General features: G+C 44.4%; 1 protein-coding gene across 5 annotated transcripts; it reads right to left on the bottom strand.

Annotated features, from left to right (window-relative positions):
- Positions 1-739: 739 nt before the first annotated feature.
- LOC135649770 (zinc finger BED domain-containing protein RICESLEEPER 1-like) lies at positions 740-17,674 on the bottom strand. 5 transcript variants are annotated; one of them, XR_010501391.1, is made up of 5 exons: positions 17,406-17,673; positions 15,173-17,146; positions 14,999-15,097; positions 1,430-1,572; positions 1,007-1,302 (listed from the first exon to the last, which is right to left on the bottom strand). XR_010501391.1 is itself a non-coding variant. In XM_065168549.1 (4 exons), the coding sequence occupies exons 2-3, from the start codon at positions 17,115-17,117 to the stop codon at positions 15,018-15,020; spliced, it is 2,025 nt and encodes a 674-aa protein (XP_065024621.1). In that variant the 5' UTR covers positions 17,118-17,146; positions 17,406-17,674; the 3' UTR covers positions 740-999; positions 14,999-15,017. The 5 variants fall into 5 exon arrangements, 3 of the variants coding, with proteins under 3 accessions (XP_065024621.1, XP_065024619.1, XP_065024620.1); XR_010501392.1 differs by having other exon boundaries at positions 1,442-1,572; XM_065168549.1 differs by lacking the exons at positions 1,007-1,302; positions 1,430-1,572 and adding an exon at positions 740-999 and having other exon boundaries at positions 17,406-17,674.
- Between the last annotated feature and the right edge of the window lie 30 nt (positions 17,675-17,704).

Raw genomic sequence — 17,704 nt, 5'->3', positions numbered from 1 at the left:
TGCTAATTCATGGGGTGGTGGTCGCCTTTGCTAGTGGCAGATTGCAACACCCTCACAATGTATACCACTTGCTTGGTTGCGGTGCATAGAAAGCAAACAACGAGAGCTATGGGTGGCAGATTGCAACACCCTCACAATGTATACCACTTGCTTGGTTGCGGTGCATAGAAAGCAAACAACGAGAGCTATGGCGGAGACAAAGGAGAGGCAAGAGTCTTGTTGTGATGGATAAGGGTGAAGGCGATGGGATGGAAGTAGCCACACGACGATGGTGGTACAAGTTGTGATGGATAAGGGTGAAGGCGATGGGATGGAAGTAGCCACACGACGATGGTGGTACAAGACGACAGAGACGTCGATGAAAGGCAAAGGTGGCTACAACGAGATAATTGGTTAGAGGTGGCCATAATGAGAAGAAGGTCAAGAGATATATCATCTTTAAAAAAAAAAAAGAAATATTTGTAAAAAAAATAAAACATTCTGTAAAGATTAAAAAAAAAAGGGTGAAAGCCAAAGTAAGAAATATTGAAGTTCAGGTAATAGCTCAATGATGCACCTAAGGAACCATTTATGGTATGCCAAGATGACTATTGAATCAGAGCGAAGATGAACTCCGTGATTACTTATTACTTACGAGAGACATTCAACCATCATTTATACAAAAAATCATGAATCGAGTGTTATAATGTGGATCTAAGAGTATTATAAGAACAAACATTATGAATGAATATAAAGTATATGTAGATAATATATACTTCTTATATTTAGGTCAAATTAGGTCAAAATTCCACATCTTTTATCTATTGAATGGAGATCCCTCTTTAACATATCCACTGAAATAAATGCAAAGAAGAAAGCTACCAACCGATGGCCTTTGTTCCAGCAATACTCAACGGAGAAGACCATCCATGTTACCTATTCAGCTTCCAGCAAACTAGGAAATAAGATGCCGCAGAGCTTCATCGGCAACAGCACGCAAATTCCACTTGACTGGTTCTTCTGCTAGTGAGTAGTTCACATCAGTGATCGATCTTTCATCAATGTTTGCAGAGATACAAAACAATGGTGCAGATTGTACAACTCAACATTGTTCGATACTCGCAAGTTAGGAAAGCATGTCTATACATTTACTTAATAGCGCCAGAATAGTCAGCACAGCAAGACACAATATCCAGACTAATTCTCTCGACACACGAAGAAGAGTGGAGAAGGAATACAGGCTTTAGCTTCATAGCTCAGCATGCGGAGACAATAATATGGATTAGCGTTAGTCTTTTTGGCCGCATTTAGATGCTATGGTTCCTGCATAACAAGCGAACAAGACTCGTAGGGTTATGCCTTCAGACTCGAGTGATCATGAAGAAATTCTATAATATCTAAGTTCAGTGATGTTAATTGAAAATACAGGAAAAATGGGTGCAAGTCAAACTTTTAGTACAACTTTGAACACCAATCAGAGGATCCATCAATAGGCAATCTTCAACCATGATTGTATAGAAAAATGCCATGACTCTTCATTGATTGGAATAACCAGAGTTTGCTCGGCCAGAATGATCTACCATGCAATATCTTCTGAGAAATGAGAAAGAAGAAGGATTATCATATAAATGTGCCACCAGGGTTTTATCAATAGGATAATCTTCGACTATAGAAGGATGAAATGGTATTAATGCTCTATTAATTTGACAAACAAGAGTCATCAGGCAGATCGATTACCATGCAATATCTTCCATTAGAAATATGAAACAGCAAGATTTATATATGTGCTATGACAGAAACAGTTAGAAATTGAAAAAGATTGAGTGCTTTTCCGAGAATGATGGTTTCAAATTATGTTGAAGAGCATTGAAGCAGATTTCACTCATAAATATGAAATTTGAAGAAGCGATTGGAAAGTGAAGAAGGTAAATTACAAGGTTATGATGAGTTGGCAGGAAGAACTTGCATTTTCTTTTTGGCACCTGGATTCATAGCTAAATGGTCACCATGGTCATGACCAACAATGTACACTTGATGGTACACAGGCAGCACACCAGTGGAATTGCTATCCAGGAAAGTGGCAGCCAAATACACGTATAATAGACACAAATAACAACAGAGACATACTGGCTCATGGATGCCTTGGTATACACAAATGGACTTTTTCATATATACCCTTCTTTTATATCTGAACAAGGTTACTAATTCTCAATTCTAGCTTTAAATAGTAGATGAAGACATCTAAATCACAAATCGTCTTGATTATCTCATAACCTTGTCCACCAGAGTTTGAAAATTTATGCACTTTTTGTTTCTTAAAAAGAGAAGCTGGTTCACATATTATCCTTGTCCAAAGATACACTGGGGTGAGACGAGGAAACAAGACAAACTCAAGCAAGGTCCAAAGCTTTTCCATGTGAAAAGTACAGTTGGCTAAGGGGCTTGGCCAGGTTCTAATAAGGTTCACAGTAAGCCCCATTAACATGCAACTGATTGAGCTTGGCAAGGATCAACCTATTCAAGCTTAGCCCTGGCCTGACACATGGTGAAAATGGCATGTCAGTAGTCACTTCTCTTGGTAAGAATTATAGGTCTCTCAAAATAGAAAGACAGAATGGCATGTCAGTAGTCACTACTCTCCGAGGCCCAGCTCAGATGTGGTACAGCCGACTTAGGCCAGCCTCGATTGCATCCTTCGACTAGTTGGCCAAAGAGTTCGAGCTTAACTTCCTTGCCAACGCACGGCCAAAGCCGTTTGCAGCCGTGCTCCTCGGCCTCAGCCAGAAAGACGACGAGCCTCTCTCCCATTTCGTCGCCCGTTTCGCTACTATGACCTGAGGAGTTCCTGATGCTCACCCTTCTCTGTTAATGCAGGCGTGTTTGATGGGTCTGCGACCGTCCAGATTCTTTTGGTCGCTGGTTGAATAGTCGATGACGACCGTCCCCGAGATGCTTCAGTGCTGCCGAGGCATTGGTGGCAGGAAGGCACGAAGAGCACAAGAGGCCCTACTGTCACGGACAAACTTCGAAACAGGGTGTTTGATGTAATGCTTATGTATGTCCGTGTCTTTTGGCATGTTCATGCCTCGTACAACATGTAGAGGGGCGGCCGAAGGCATAATAGTCCCATTTTAGTTGGGTTGGTGGCCTCTTTAGGCTTATAAATAAAGGTTGTGTCATGTGGACACGTGCGAGAGCTTTTCGGTCTGTAATGGACCATTTTACCCTTTGTTGTGCCACTGTTCAGAGCTTGTAAAGTCTGTTTGTAATTTGCATTTTCTATGAAGTGTTTTTCGGACATGTTTGCTTGTGGATCCCGATTGAGGCGTTCTCTTTAACCCGTTCTCTCTTTCGTTGGTCCTAAGGGACAATGGGAGACTTCGGGGAGGCTGACCTTTGTGGACGGACGCGCGAGGGTGCCGCACGACTTAGGCAAAACCAGCTAAGTCCGTGTCAAAATGGTATCAGAGCGGGACAAGCACTCATAGAAACACTTGACATGCAAACGTGGGGGACCTAGCGGGGCTGCGTTGAGGGCAGTCAGCACACGCGCGACCGTTTGAGGGAAAACGGGCATGGAGATGTAGGGAAAAGAGTCGCTCAGAGGAGCGGGCATCTGAGATTGGCATTCAGAGGAATGGCCAACCCTTCGCGCAAGAGGCACCACGAGAACAGGTAAGCTTGAAAGAATTTGGAGCGCACAAAGGTTGGGATGGCTGAGTTTGAGCTACGGCTCAACGTTGACAACTATACTTGATGGTGCTCTAGGCAAGCGAGGCGCTTGGCAAGAATGAGACCATGCAAGGTGGAATGAGTTGCTCAACGACCAAAAGAGTTATGCAAAGCTCACAGAGGTGAGGGGAATTGCTAACTCGAAGAATTTGGTACTCATGCATGGGCTTGTATACGGACGACGGAATGTTCGTGGCCATCCCAAAGCGACCGAAACTCGACGCCATGGAGCATTGAAACTTTCTCTTCGGCATGTGAAGGATACGTCCGTCGGAGGCTAAAGTGTGCAACGAGTTCAGCATGTTGCTAGGCCTTGGGGGGTGCAGCGGGGGCTGTATTGACATGGAGTCGCAATCTAGCAAGTGCGTTTGCAGGAGGCAGAACAGTGCACAGTTTGTTCAGCAGATCGGAGTAGTCCAAGGGGATGGTGGTCTCCGAAACGAAGAGAGATATTGCTCCAATGGGATAGTTATCCAGGAAGGATAAGTCCCGGCTCTCCAGAGGGAGAATCATGTGAGACGGACCTCACATGTTGAGGAGGAGTACCTCAACAAACAACAACTCCACGAAGCTCGATGGACTGAGCAAGCGGCAAGGAGTTATCGCATGATCTCGCTCGAGAGAATGCATTGGTGGATGCATTGCGAGATCAAGTGGGGGAGCGACCTAAAGCAACTTAAATGAAGGCACACTTGGAGTTGATGTGGAGATCGGACTCAAGGGAGGGCTGACCCGTGGAATGGTGGGCACGAGGGCCACCATCGACTCAATGCAAAAACGAGGAGCGGAGCAACTTGGGTGTAACTTGGCGAAGTACCCAAGCCGCATGAAGGGAGCCAGCATAGAAGTTGGAACGTGGAGCAGAGGCACAGTGCTTTCCTTAGGGGAAGAGCACTGTGCCTCTGCCCCTCGACTATTTCGGCTCTTGCCCCTCGACACCGCCATTCTGCCAGTTATCTTAGGGGAAGAGCCGAGATCCAAGAATGTCATGATGACTTTTATTGTTGTGGAGTTCCCCTTGGTGTACAACGCCATCCTGGGCCGCCCGACCGTCAACAAGTTCAGAGCCGTCATCTCCACCTACCATCGGGCGATAAAGTTCCCAACACGAGCCACGGTCGGGGAGGTGCGGAGTGCCCCACAGGGAATCAAGACAATGTTACCTGGAGACCATCATACTGCCGAAGAGACAGAAGCATGAGTAGCCCGTCGTCGACCCTCGGGACGTTGCAAAACCGTCACTGCGTCCCAAACCGACCAAACACACCCTAGAGGTTCTGCTAGACAGGAACCAATCCGACAAGATCGTGAAGATCGAGTCAGAACTCCCAGAGGAAGAATGAGTACAGCTCATTGACTTTCTGACCGAAAATGCCGACGTCTTCGCTTGGTCGCCAAAAGACATGCTCGGGATTGATCGAAGAGTGGTGCAGCATTACCTGAACATTTGACCCCCAGGCACAACCAGTGAAGCAGAAGCCGCGGAAGCTGGCTCCCAACCGACAAAGGCGATAAGCGATGAAGTAGAGCGTTTGCTAGCGGCGGGATTCATAGCCGAGGCAAAATACCCCCGTTGGTTATCCAATATAGTCCTCGTTAAAAAACCTAATGGAAGCTGGAGAATGTGCGTTGACTACACCGACCTTAACCGAGCATGCCCAAAGGACTGTTATCCATCCCCGAGGATCGACCAACTGGTCGATGCAACCTCGGGGCATGAGCTTCTTTCGTTCATGGACACCTTCTCGGGATATAATCAAATCAAAATGGCCCCTGAGGACCAGGAACATATAGCCTTCATCACACACCGAGGAGTCTACTACTACAAGGTCATGCCATTCGGGTTAAAGAATGCCGAGGCGACATACCAAAGAATGATGAACAAGATGTTCGCTCACTAGATCGAGAGAAACATGAAGGTTTATGTCGATGACATGATCGTGAAAAGCAAGTTCACTCGAGCTCACCTAGCGGACCTGGCTGAGGCGTTTAAGACAATCAAGAAGTTCGGCATGCGCCTCAACCCTGCCAAGTGTGCCTTCGGCGTCGGCTCGAGAAAATTCCTCGGCTTTATCATCCACCAAAGGGGGATAGACGCCAACCCCGGAAGGTTCAAGCCATCATCAACATGCAATCCCCTCGCTCGATAACAAAGGTATAGCGCCTGATTGAGAGACTTACTGCTCTCACCCGATTCTTGTCCCAATCAGGGGACAAATGCCTGCCCTTTTTCCGAGCTCTGAAGAGCCCAAAGGACTTTAGGTGGACCTCGGGATGTGAAGAGGCCTTTGCCCAGCTCAAGGAATATCTCGCCCAACTACCTAGGTTCGCCTCGGTTGCTTCGGGTGAGCCGCTTAGCCTCTACCTCGCGGCATCCAAACACACAGTCAGCTCTGTCCTAGCGGGGGAGGATTTCGGGGCACAACAACCAATCTATTACACGAGCCACATCCTGAACGGACCCGAGGCACGATATCAACCGATCGAGAAGTTAGCCTTAGAGCTTGTACAGAAGGCCCGAAAGCTGCGCCCGTATTTCCAAGCCCACTCGATCCAAGTAGTGACCGACCAACCGTTAAGGCAGATTCTATCCAAATTTGACATATCAGGGCGGATGCTCAAATGGTCGGTAGAGCTCGGAGAATTCGACATACAATACATCCCGAGGACGACCATCAAAGCTTAAGCCATCACCGACTTCGTCTCGGAGTTAATCCCTCCCGAAGACAATAACGGCGTACACACCGTGCAACGATGGACTCTGCATGTGGATGGCTTGGCAAATGCCGAAAGAGGAGTCGGACTCGTTCTAAAGGGACCCGATGGCCAATAGTACAGACACGCACTTCGCTTCAGATTCAAAGCCACTAACAACGAAGCTGAGTACGAAACACTCCTGTCCAGGCTTAAAGTAACCCTGGAGCTCCAGGTAAGAAGCATCAAGGTTTTCACTGACTCGCAGTTGGTGGTCGGTCACATCAACGAGGACTATGAGGCTCGAGATACAACTATGTCAAAATACTTGTCGAAGGCAAGATAACTCGCCAGTCGCTTCTAACACTTTACGATGACAGCAGTTCCTTAAACAGCAAGACTCGCTGTTCAAGGTTGCACTAGGTATGCCGCATGTTACGGAGTTGCTCCCGGAAAGTTCAGAACGACGCCATTGGGTACGAAGCTGCCCTGGAAAGCTCGGACGGCGCCGCTTGGTGCCGATCTGTGTAGGTCGACCGGCGTCCGCACGGAAGATATGGGCTGGCCGCTTAAGGGGTCAACGGTCATTAACGAACTAGGTACAACCGACCCTCATGTGCAGGTATAAAAACCCACCACTTTGTCACGGATAAAGTTCTAAACAGGATGTTTGATGTAATACTTATGTATGTCTGTGTCTTTATGTTTGTTCATGCTTTGCACAGCATGTAGAGGAACGGTCGAAGGCTTAACAACCCCATTTTAGTTGGGTTTGGTGGCCTTCTTAGGCTTGTAAATAAATGTTATGTCATGTGGACACTTGTGAGAGATATTCGGTCTGTAGTGGACCATTTTGACCGTTTGTTGTGCAACCGTTCAGAGCTTATAAAGTCTGTTTGTAATTTGCATTGTCTATGAAGTGTTTTCGGAAATGTTTGCTTGTGGATCCCGAGTGAGGCGTTTTCTCTAACCCATTTTCTCTTTTGTAGGTCCTAAGGGACCATGGGAGGCTTCGGGGAGGCTGACCTTTGCGGACGGACACGCAAGGGTGCCGCACAACTTAGGCAAAACCAGCTAAGTCCGTGACAGATGGAATCAGAGTAGGACAAACACTCATAGAAACACTTGGCATGCAAACGTGGGGGACCTAGCGGGGCTGCGTTGAGGGCAGTCAGCACACGCGTGACCGTTTGGGGGAAAACGGGCATGGAGATGTAGGGAAAAGGAGTCACTCGGAGGAGCGGGCATCAAAGATTAGCATTCAGAGGAATGGCCAACACTTCGCGTAAGAGGCACTACGAGAACAAGCAAGCTTGGAAGAATGCGAAGCGCATAAAGGTTGGGATGGCTGAGTTTGAGCTACGAGTCAACGTTGACAACTATACTTGATGGTGCTCAAGGCAAGCGAGGCGCTTGGTAAAGGATGAGACCATACAAGGTGGAATGAGTTGCTCAGCGACCGAAAGAGTTGTGCAAACCTCACAGAGGTGAGGGGAATTGCTAACTCGAAGAATTCGATACTCATGCATAGGCTTGTATGCGGACGATGGAATGTTCGTGGCCATCCCAAGGCAACCAAAACTCGACGCTATGGAGCATTGAAACTTTCTCTTCGGCATGTAAAGGATACGTCCGTAGGAGGCTGACGTGTGCAGCGAGTTCAACATGTTGCTAGGCCTTGAGTGGTGCAGTGGGGGCTGTATTGACGTGGAGTCGCAATCTAGCAAGTGCGTTTGCAGGAGGCAGAACAATGCGCAGTTTGTTCAGCAAATCGGAGTAGTCCAAGGGGATGGTGGTCTCCGAAACGAAGAGAGATGTTGCTCCAACGGGATAGATATCCAGGAGGGATAAATCCCGGCTCTCTAAAGGGAGAATCATGTGCATAGACCGCACATGTTGAGGAGGAGTACCTCAAAAACAACAACTCCACGAAGCTCAATGGACCAAGCGAGCGACGAGGAGTAGTCGCATGATCTTGCTTGAGAGAATGCATTGGTGGATGCATTGCGAGATCAAGTGGGGGAGCGACCCAATGCAACACAAATGAAGGCACACTTGGAGTCGATATGGAGATCAGACTTAGGGAGGGCTGACCCGGGGAATGGTGGGCACGAGGGCCACCATCAACTCAATACGAAAACGAGGAGCGGAGCAACTTGGGTGTAACTTGGCAAAGTACCCAAGCCGTATGAAGGGAGCCGACATAGAAGATGGAACATGGAGTGGAGGCACAGAGCTTTCCTTGGACAGAGGTCAAGGACATGAACTCTTGCAGAGGCAAGAGCAGGATCATATTGTTCCATGGGTCCTTCATTCTGATGGAGCGGACTCATCTTGCATGGTGCCAAAGACAAAGGGAGCTTATGGGCACATGCACCTTATCTCGGAGAAGTATTTGATGGAAGAACTAAAGTGACTCAACTTGTGGAGGTGAAGTTGGGTTCAGAAGGCCTTGGCACGAGGCAAGAGGACGCGGAGGCATGTAGTCTTGAAGAATATGCCACAGTGTTGTCATTCAAGTTGCCATGAAGGAAGCGGTGCGCAACGGAGATTGTGCTAGTAGGGGCAGAGGCCCAGGATCCAGACAATGATGCACTATTTTCAGCGAAGTCGGTGGACTTCGGGAGCTACTAGGCGACGGACTGTCCTAGAGCAGTGCTTCATCTAGGTGTGACCCAAGAGCGGGTGGATGAAGGTCGATTGCCAAAGGAGCGAACAAAATCGAAGGTGGAAGAGACCCTGCGATGTATTGGCAGAGGCCACACATGGAGGGATCACAATTCGAGTTCATCCCACTAGGATCAGAATGCAATGGAGATGTCACTAGGAGGCGACATGGTGTAGCGGATCGTGGTGGAACAGTTCGTGGCAATGCGATACATATGACTAGTCCCGTGAGGGACTATATCATACGGAGGTATGATCAGGAGCTACTGGAAGCTCTACTTCGGTGAACAACACGACGGCAAGAAGGATTATAGATTCAAGGATTGAAGGCCATGGTACCGCAGAGGCGGGTCTTTCGTACGTGCATCGAATCTTGCATCAGATGAAAGCCTTGGTTATCAGCATATGAGGGTTGTGTTCCACCAAGGGAAAAGTTTGAATACAAGTACTAGTGAGTCCCATGGGAGGGACTTGATCATGCAGAGGTATGATTGAAGCAGCTGGAGAGTTGGACTACTCCAGAGCCCATATTCGCTTAAGGGAGCTCGGCATGTCAGAGGACAAAGTCGGGTAAGTGAACGTTGCTACTAAGGAAGCTAAGGAGAACAGAATCGGTGCAAACCCTACAACGTGATGGCAGAGGCCATGCATAGGAGTTGCAGTCTATCTTTCCATCGACCAAAGAGAGTTGTTTGGAGAACACAGAGGTGTTGAAGCAGGGGGTCGAAAGGGGCGAGGAAGCAACGACGAATCCAGAGGGACTTAGCTACCCAAAAACAAGCATCAATTAGAATGGAGGTGGACTCGGAGGAGTGCCACAGAGACATATCTACTGATCGTGAAGAAAAGGGATGCAGATGCGAGGCGACGGATAGTAGGTCCATGGGCATGGCAATGCCATGGTACCGCAGAGGCGGGACTTCCGTGAAAGTCATTGATCCGTTGCTCTCATGAAGGGAGTGTGTTTGGTCGTGAAAGGGGCTGAGGAGGTGGAGCATGCAGAGGCAAACTCTAAGTACCGAGAAAAGGCTGAAGGGCAAAGGCCAAGGAACTTCGTAAGACCGGTGTCAACGAGCTTCTCATCAAGATAGCCAAAAGTGAAGGACTTCGGGTCGTGCAAGAGTGCACGACCAAGGAACGAAGCAGGCAGTACGCGGTACTGTACCTTTGCTACTCAGTGGAGTAGGCCGCAGGGTTGATGGAGAAGACGGTACAATCCCAGAGGCGACCAAATCTATTAGAGAATTACTCTAAGTTGGGGTGAAAACTTCTTGCATTCCAAAGCGTTCGATGGCATTGAGAAGGTGAATCACAGTAGCTAACTCAATGCAAGGAGTGCAAACACTTCGAGTGCTTCAGAAGTATGAGCAAAGAGTAGGCGAAGGTTAGTAACTAGCTCGATGCATGGAGTACAACCCTTGAGGAGGCAGGTGAAGTCAAGTAACCATTGCCTTCTCAACTCTTAAGAGAATGGGCGAAACCGAGTATCCCAATTCTCTTATCTATCCAGTAGAGGAGCGCTGCACAGGTTCAAAGACCCTTCGAAGATATTAGAAGACAATAGTTGTCAAATCCTCACCAATGGTGATCAGTGCTACTGAGAGTAGATTATCCGCATCATTTCCCAACAGAATGCCAATCGAAAGCAGAAGTGATGCGAATCTACTTGGAAGTGACAACTAAGTGAAAGAAGAGTCGGTGGGTAAATTTTGTGGAGGAAGGACAGAAAACTTTAGAAGTTTACGAGGTAATGCTCGTTAAAACTCCAACGAGCATTCACTCAGTTCAAGCAGCATGAGACATTTGAGAGACTAGCGCATAGTAAGGATAGTCTTTTCCTTCATCTGGAGGATCCGCAGGAACCAACAGGGATCAACACAACTCAGCCAACCCCACACTAGAGTCAAGAGTCATTGGCGAGTTGAAGCAGCATGGTGGATCAAAGGTTTGACTACTCAAAAACAGTAGTGGAGAGCAACTGGGAGCCAAGAGGCGCATTGCAGCTGGAGCAGAAGATTGAAGACTCAGTAAAGGTGAGGAGTTGCAGTGTCGACAAAGGCTTCGACGAGGACGTCGAAGGAATAAGTGGGGGAGAATGTCACGGACAAAGTTTTAAACAGAATGTTTGATGTAATACTTGTGTATGTCCGTGTCTTTATGTTTGTTCATGCTTTGCACAACATGTAGAGGAACGAACGAAGGCTTAACAATCCCATTTTAGTTGGATTTGGTGGCCTTCTTAGGCTTGTAAATCAATGTTGTGTCATGTGAACACTTGTGAGAGATATTTGGTTTGTAATGGACCATTTTAACCCTTTGTTGTGCAATCGTTCAGAGCTTGTAAAGTCTGTTTGTAATTTGCATTGTCTATGAAGTGTTTTCGGAAATGTTTACTTGTGGATCCCGAGTGAGGCGTTTTCTCTAACCCGTTTTCTCTTTTGTAGGTCCTAAGGGACCATGGGAGGCTTCGGGAAGGCTGACCTTTGCGGACGGACACGCAAAGGTGCCACACGACTTAAGCAAAACCAGCTAAGTCCGTGACAACTTGGCCAGCGCCGGAGGAGGATTTTTGGCACATTTAACTCTTTTATTCCACTCAACGCTAACTTAAGCTTCGGAAGGGTCGAGTCGAGAAATTCCCCTCCTGACCACGACCTGTGTGCAGGGGTTGGCAACGAAAAAGCAGGCAACAAGACTCACAGCTCAACCCGACTCGACGCGCACTTTCGTTGTCTGAGTCTCCGGGTCGACGACCTTGCACATCCAGGATCGGACCGAGCCGTGCTGACTCCTCGGCCACGATGTAGAGGTTCACCAACAGTTTCCTATGCTCCTAAATAGGAAAAAGAATAATCAATAATTCAATATATATGTGTGTATCTATATATGCATATATGTATATATATACATATATATACATACATGTATATATATACATATACATACATACATGTATATATACATATACATATATACATATACATATATACATATACATATATATATACATATATATATAACAATCAACTTGATTTACCCTCCAATGTCATGATTCTATAACCTAGGAATTTTTGGAACCTTTTTTAGATTTTAGCCTAACTATTAAACCTTCATCCAATTTCATTTCATGTAAATTGTATTGACAGCATTAGTTTATAAAAGCATCATCAATACAAATTCATCACAAAGAAAAGACAAAAAAGTAAATAATAACTATTATTTTCTTCCTTTTCTTCTGTTAGTCCTTTTCTCTCGTCCTACTTATTTCTTCTTCCCCTATTGCATTGTTTTCTACTACAGGCATACCAGACATCTTTGCTGATGCCACTAGAACAGAATAAACTTTACCTTGTTATTGAACTTATATGAAGCCTATTTGTACCTCTAGCACAAAGCTTATTCTTTGCAACAAGTTCAGACACTATGCTGGAAAATCATGAGGAAAACAGATCAAAAACTTACTGCATAAGATTAAAAAAAATACAGCCATGCGGTGGACAAGGATAAGCTCAATTAAATTCAAGCAAACATTCTTTAAAATAGCTTTAGATATATCCTGGACTCAGTCTTCAACTGATGCCAGCACAATGCTTGAACTGGACTAAAGATGATACCTTCCTTGAACAATTGCAAAAAAGTTCATTATGAGCACTTAATTGATGTGTGTTATCAAATATGGTCTTAATACATCAAAACTCAAATTGAACATGTTCCTAAAATATTTGCCCAATGTTATCAGGATCTTGCTATTTGACAATGCAGATCAAAATGGCTCTTCTGTGCCTCGATTGAGGCCCTAAAAAACAAACAAATAGGTCTACTTATGTATTGAGGTTTCAAGTATTTGATGCACTGTTGTCGACATGTCAGTTGAAGTAGGTAAAAAGTGACCTGGCCATAGCAAACAATAGAAAGCACCAACATAGTACATCTTGACCACATAAGCCCTATGCTAGCCAGACCTTCAATCATTGGTTTAAATAGTACTTTAGACCAAGATTTGCAATTTTGTGTACTAATACTGTATGGTCAGGACTCAAACCGGTACCATACCAGCCCCTATCGGCATACCGAGTGTCGGTACATCAGTACATATCGAGTTTCGAAAAAAACCTAAAAACGGCTGGAAAAACAAAAAAAGAAACTGGTTAGTATAGAGCTTGTGCCACCTTGTACCAGTAAGTACCAATCCAGTACCCAGGCATATCAGGCAATACAAGCCCTACACTGCTTTGTATATATCCTAAATAGGGCATACTGCATGGTTTACAAGCAACATGTACCAGTAACCTGTTGAACTGGTAAATACCACCCATACCAAACTGTACCAGGCAATATTGCAAACCTTGCTTTGGATGATAGGACTTGACTATTCTATTTTCACATCAACCAATCATGCCATATCATCTGTTAAAATAGTTCCATGTTTTTGAATGATTTCTCCATGTAAAATGCCTTAGAAGATCTCAAAATAAATTTGATAATGAAATTTAATAGTGTTGAAACTAAAGTTAGATCTCATAAATCATAATAAATACCAAGTTTTTGAATGAGCTCTCCGAGTTACAAGCATTTCAGAGCTTAAATAAAATAAAATTGTTAATAAATCATAAAAATTGGAATTTAATAGTTTTGAAGCTAAATGCAATATTCCAAGATACTGCAAGATGATAATATATTTAGTGATTTGAAAAAAAGAACTTGGTCCAAGAAACTATGATGTTCATTTCCAATATATGCTACTAGACGTAACACATATAGGTTACTTTCACACAACTAGGTTATTTTCAGTTCTGTTACAAGTTAATAGCGAAGGCAAGAAATCATGACAGCAACCAAAAGTGAAATATCTTTTGGGGCATAAGGATTGTATCACAACTTGCAACACAATAGAATAATTTAAACAAGGAAGAAATTGCATTTTCAAGTAACATTTGCTCTAATGAAAGCATATCATGAATCTAAAGAAAAAATAAACTTTTGGATGTCCTATATACAACCAGCTTGTTTAGTTACTTTACTGGATCACTTATTTCAGTTGTATGAATCAAATTGTCCTTAATTTGTATATAAATACAATGTACTTGGTGTTTTTGGAACTTGAAACTGCTGGCATGTGTAAGGGAACCAATTTCCAATCTACACAAACCAAAATGCATTGATTTTGGCCAAACAAGTCAGAACTGGACATAATTTCTTTGGTTTCTGTTGAATCAGCTAACATCACACCAACTTTAAGGTTTCAATCACAGAATATCATAACACGATTAAAGGGTATCTAAAAGTTTCGACTAACAAGATCAGAGCAACCCCAATCAAACAATCAACAAGTATTAAAGCAGCTCTTGCAGGAACTGAACAATTGGACTCGAAACGAAAACGAACAAGAAAACGCCTGGGTAATAAAAGAAAGTTGTGGACAGGTTGGTAGCTGGACTGGCAGCTTTTAATAATTCTTGAGTTACTAAGAACTCTTTTTTACATTCAATAAAGGCAATCTCTATCTCATACATAATGATGAAACAAATAGAATCTGTCTGTGGTTAGCACCTTCTTGCTAAGCATACAAAGATGCAAAACACGATATGTTTTGATACTACAGAAAATCAGCCATGTTTAATATGATTTGAATTCAACTAGTTGATGTAAAAAAAAAAGCATTATGATCACTTTTGCTCGAAAACATTTTTCTATGATATCAATTTACTAGCTCTGTGATCATACATATCAATTGATCCAACTTGTATCCAGTTGTTCAAAGAGAAGCAGCATGAGATGGACAATTATTCATGAAAAAAGGAAATAAAGAACAAACTGAAAACTTAAAGCAGAATAAGCAAGCTAATGGGATACTACACAGAAGCTTAAAAAAAAGCAAAAGCAACAAAGGAGATCCAAAAACTAAAATTTTGTGGCATGCATTTACCTACTACACATTGGAAGAACTAGTCACCACCAGCAGGTACCATGACCTCATCACCATTGCCCTCCAAAGAAACAAGTGCAAGGGCATCCACCGGTGACACTAGCACAATCAATTCAGAAGTTATAAGAAATTATTAATCAGCAGAGAAAAGAACAACTGTAAATTGTGCCTTACCCTCTGTTTCATTTCCTATCCAATCTTGTGCACATATCAAGCATTCTATAGTTACTGGATCTGTTGAACTCAGATACTGATTTAATGTTCTCGCATCACTATCTACTAGATCAACTGAAATAGGAATCCCCAAAATATCACGGGCCATCATAGAAAGAGCAGGATATTTAGCAGCATTATATTTCCACCAAGCTAAGATATCAAAATTGTCATCAGGACTGTTTGAGGGATGAACAGCTTCCTCCAAGTACATATCCAGATCAGATCTTGCTGGATGACCTGATGATGTCTCTTTAAGATATTGATCTAATCCACGTTGTGTATCAGACAATGTAATGTGAGATGTTTTACATTCTCCATCATTTCCAAATTCAGCACTACTATAGCCACCACTAGTCCCACTATAGAAGGCTTGACTTTTTAAAGAATTAGCTGACTGGCCTATATATTCATTGTAAAGATTTATAAAGCTGTCATGAACATTGTCGATCCTTGTCTTGGCTTCAGATGAGTCATCAAAAACTTTTGTGAAGAAGTATTCTACAGACTTCATCTTATATCGAGGATCTAAAACAGAAGCAATTGCCATAAGCATTCTGTTGAATTCCCAATACTGTTCGAATTTCTCGAGCATCTCTTTGGCCATTGATGCAATGAAAGGTTGTGGGCTCTTGTACCGGGTCTTCAAGAGAAAATGAATACCACACATCTCATTAAAATATAGACTGGCAGTTGGGATTCTTGTGGCTGAAAATTTCTCCATAGCATCATAAAACACTTCTAGACAATCAATAATAGCTCTAACATCATCCCAATCCTTGGGTGAAGGAAAGTCTATACTCTCTATGTCACATTCTGCCAAGTGTTTAAAAGCCTCTTGATACTGGCAAGCAGTTTTAAGCATTAAGTGTGTTGAGGGCCAACTAGCTGGAGAATCAAGAACTAATTGCTTTTGTGGAATGCCCATTTGCTCTGCATCTTTCTGAAATCTTGCTAGTCTTTCATGTGAGGATTTTACATATTGCACGCAAGCACGAATTCTACCGATGATCTCACAAGCCGATTCAAGAGCTGTCTGGACGACAATATTCAGCAACTGTCCACCAGAACGAGCATAGAACATTTCACCATTTGAGATGAGAAAGCCCTTCACACGAAGGTATCCAAGAAGCTCACTTGCCACCAAATCACTGGTGCCACAATTGTCTAGTACTATGGTACATAGCTTCCCATCTATATTCCACTCCAGCAACTTCTCCAATATGGTCTTGCTGATTTCTTGGCCCATTTCCAAAGACCCAACGTGAAAAAAGTTAAGAATTTTCTTCTGAAGCTGCCAATCATTATCAACATAGTGGCACGTCAAGCACACATACTTTGCATCCTCGATTGAACTCCACATGTCGATGGTGAGGCTAATTCGAGAATGTAGCTTGTCTAACACTTCAAGCAACCTGAGCCTCTCATTCTCGTATATCTTCATGCAATCTGCCTTCACGACGTCCGCAGAAACCAATTTAAACATCGGTTGAAGGTTCCTAATGAAGGTCCTGAAGCCGACGTGGTGGACGATGTTGAATGGGTAACCATGCAGAATGACCATGCGGGCAAGGTCTTGGCGGCTCGACTCCTGATCAAAATGAGAGTGCTCGGAACTCACAGCATCCTCGCTCTTGGCATCGGTTGACTTGAGGACGAGCCGGCGGACGACCAGCTTCTTGCGTTTGATCCGCTTGGTGGATGTGCAGATCACCAGGTGGTTCTTCAGATGCGTCGTCCCGCTCCGGCTGCTTGCCGTGAGCTGCTTCTTGCAGTGGTTACATATGGCGACGTAGCTCCCGTCTGCCTTGCGCTCCTTAGTGAAATCATTCCAAACCAATGATCTCAACTTCCGGGCTCTTGGATTGTGAACAGCGATAGTATTGCTATCGTTGGCCTCCATCATTGTCGACTATGCATATAATCGATCACCAACTACAACAAAAGAAAACCAAGATCAGAACTTTACCCAAGAAGAATTGCATCTGCTAGAAAACGAACCCAAACAATCTACGTACACAATGATGGAGAAAATCGAAGAAAAAAACTTATTTTGCATCGAGAAAACGGCATGTGATCGAACAAGAACTGTAAACCCGGGAAAAATTGCATCAAATAAGACGCAAGTTCAGTTGCGTTTCCTCTATGATCACAACAGTGTGACAACGGGACACATCAACGAAAAAGAATTTACCTCCGCTTCGAAAGAACGACGTCGATTGATTCGAAACCGAAACCGTGCCGGACTCTTTACGAAACCCAAACAAAAGTCGGAGGCCTATTCGGAGCTCCGGAGGAAGATGGATACGACCCTCGAAGGATGCGATCGAACCCCCTAACTAGAGGGATATCGGGGAGAAAGCGGGAGGCGAGGAAAAGGGCGCAGCGGAGATTAGGGTTTCGGTTTCGGGTGGGATTTGGGGATCGAATCGAATCGTTACAGGCGACGAATCGGATGGCATTCGGAACCGAACTTTTATCCCGAATTAAATA

This window comes from Musa acuminata, chromosome BXJ3-9 (assembly GCF_036884655.1).
Source record: "Musa acuminata AAA Group cultivar baxijiao chromosome BXJ3-9, Cavendish_Baxijiao_AAA, whole genome shotgun sequence".
Taxonomy (NCBI): Eukaryota; Viridiplantae; Streptophyta; class Magnoliopsida; order Zingiberales; family Musaceae; genus Musa; species Musa acuminata.
Note: the sequence above shows the minus strand (reverse complement) of the source record. Positions and strands in the feature narration are given on the sequence as shown.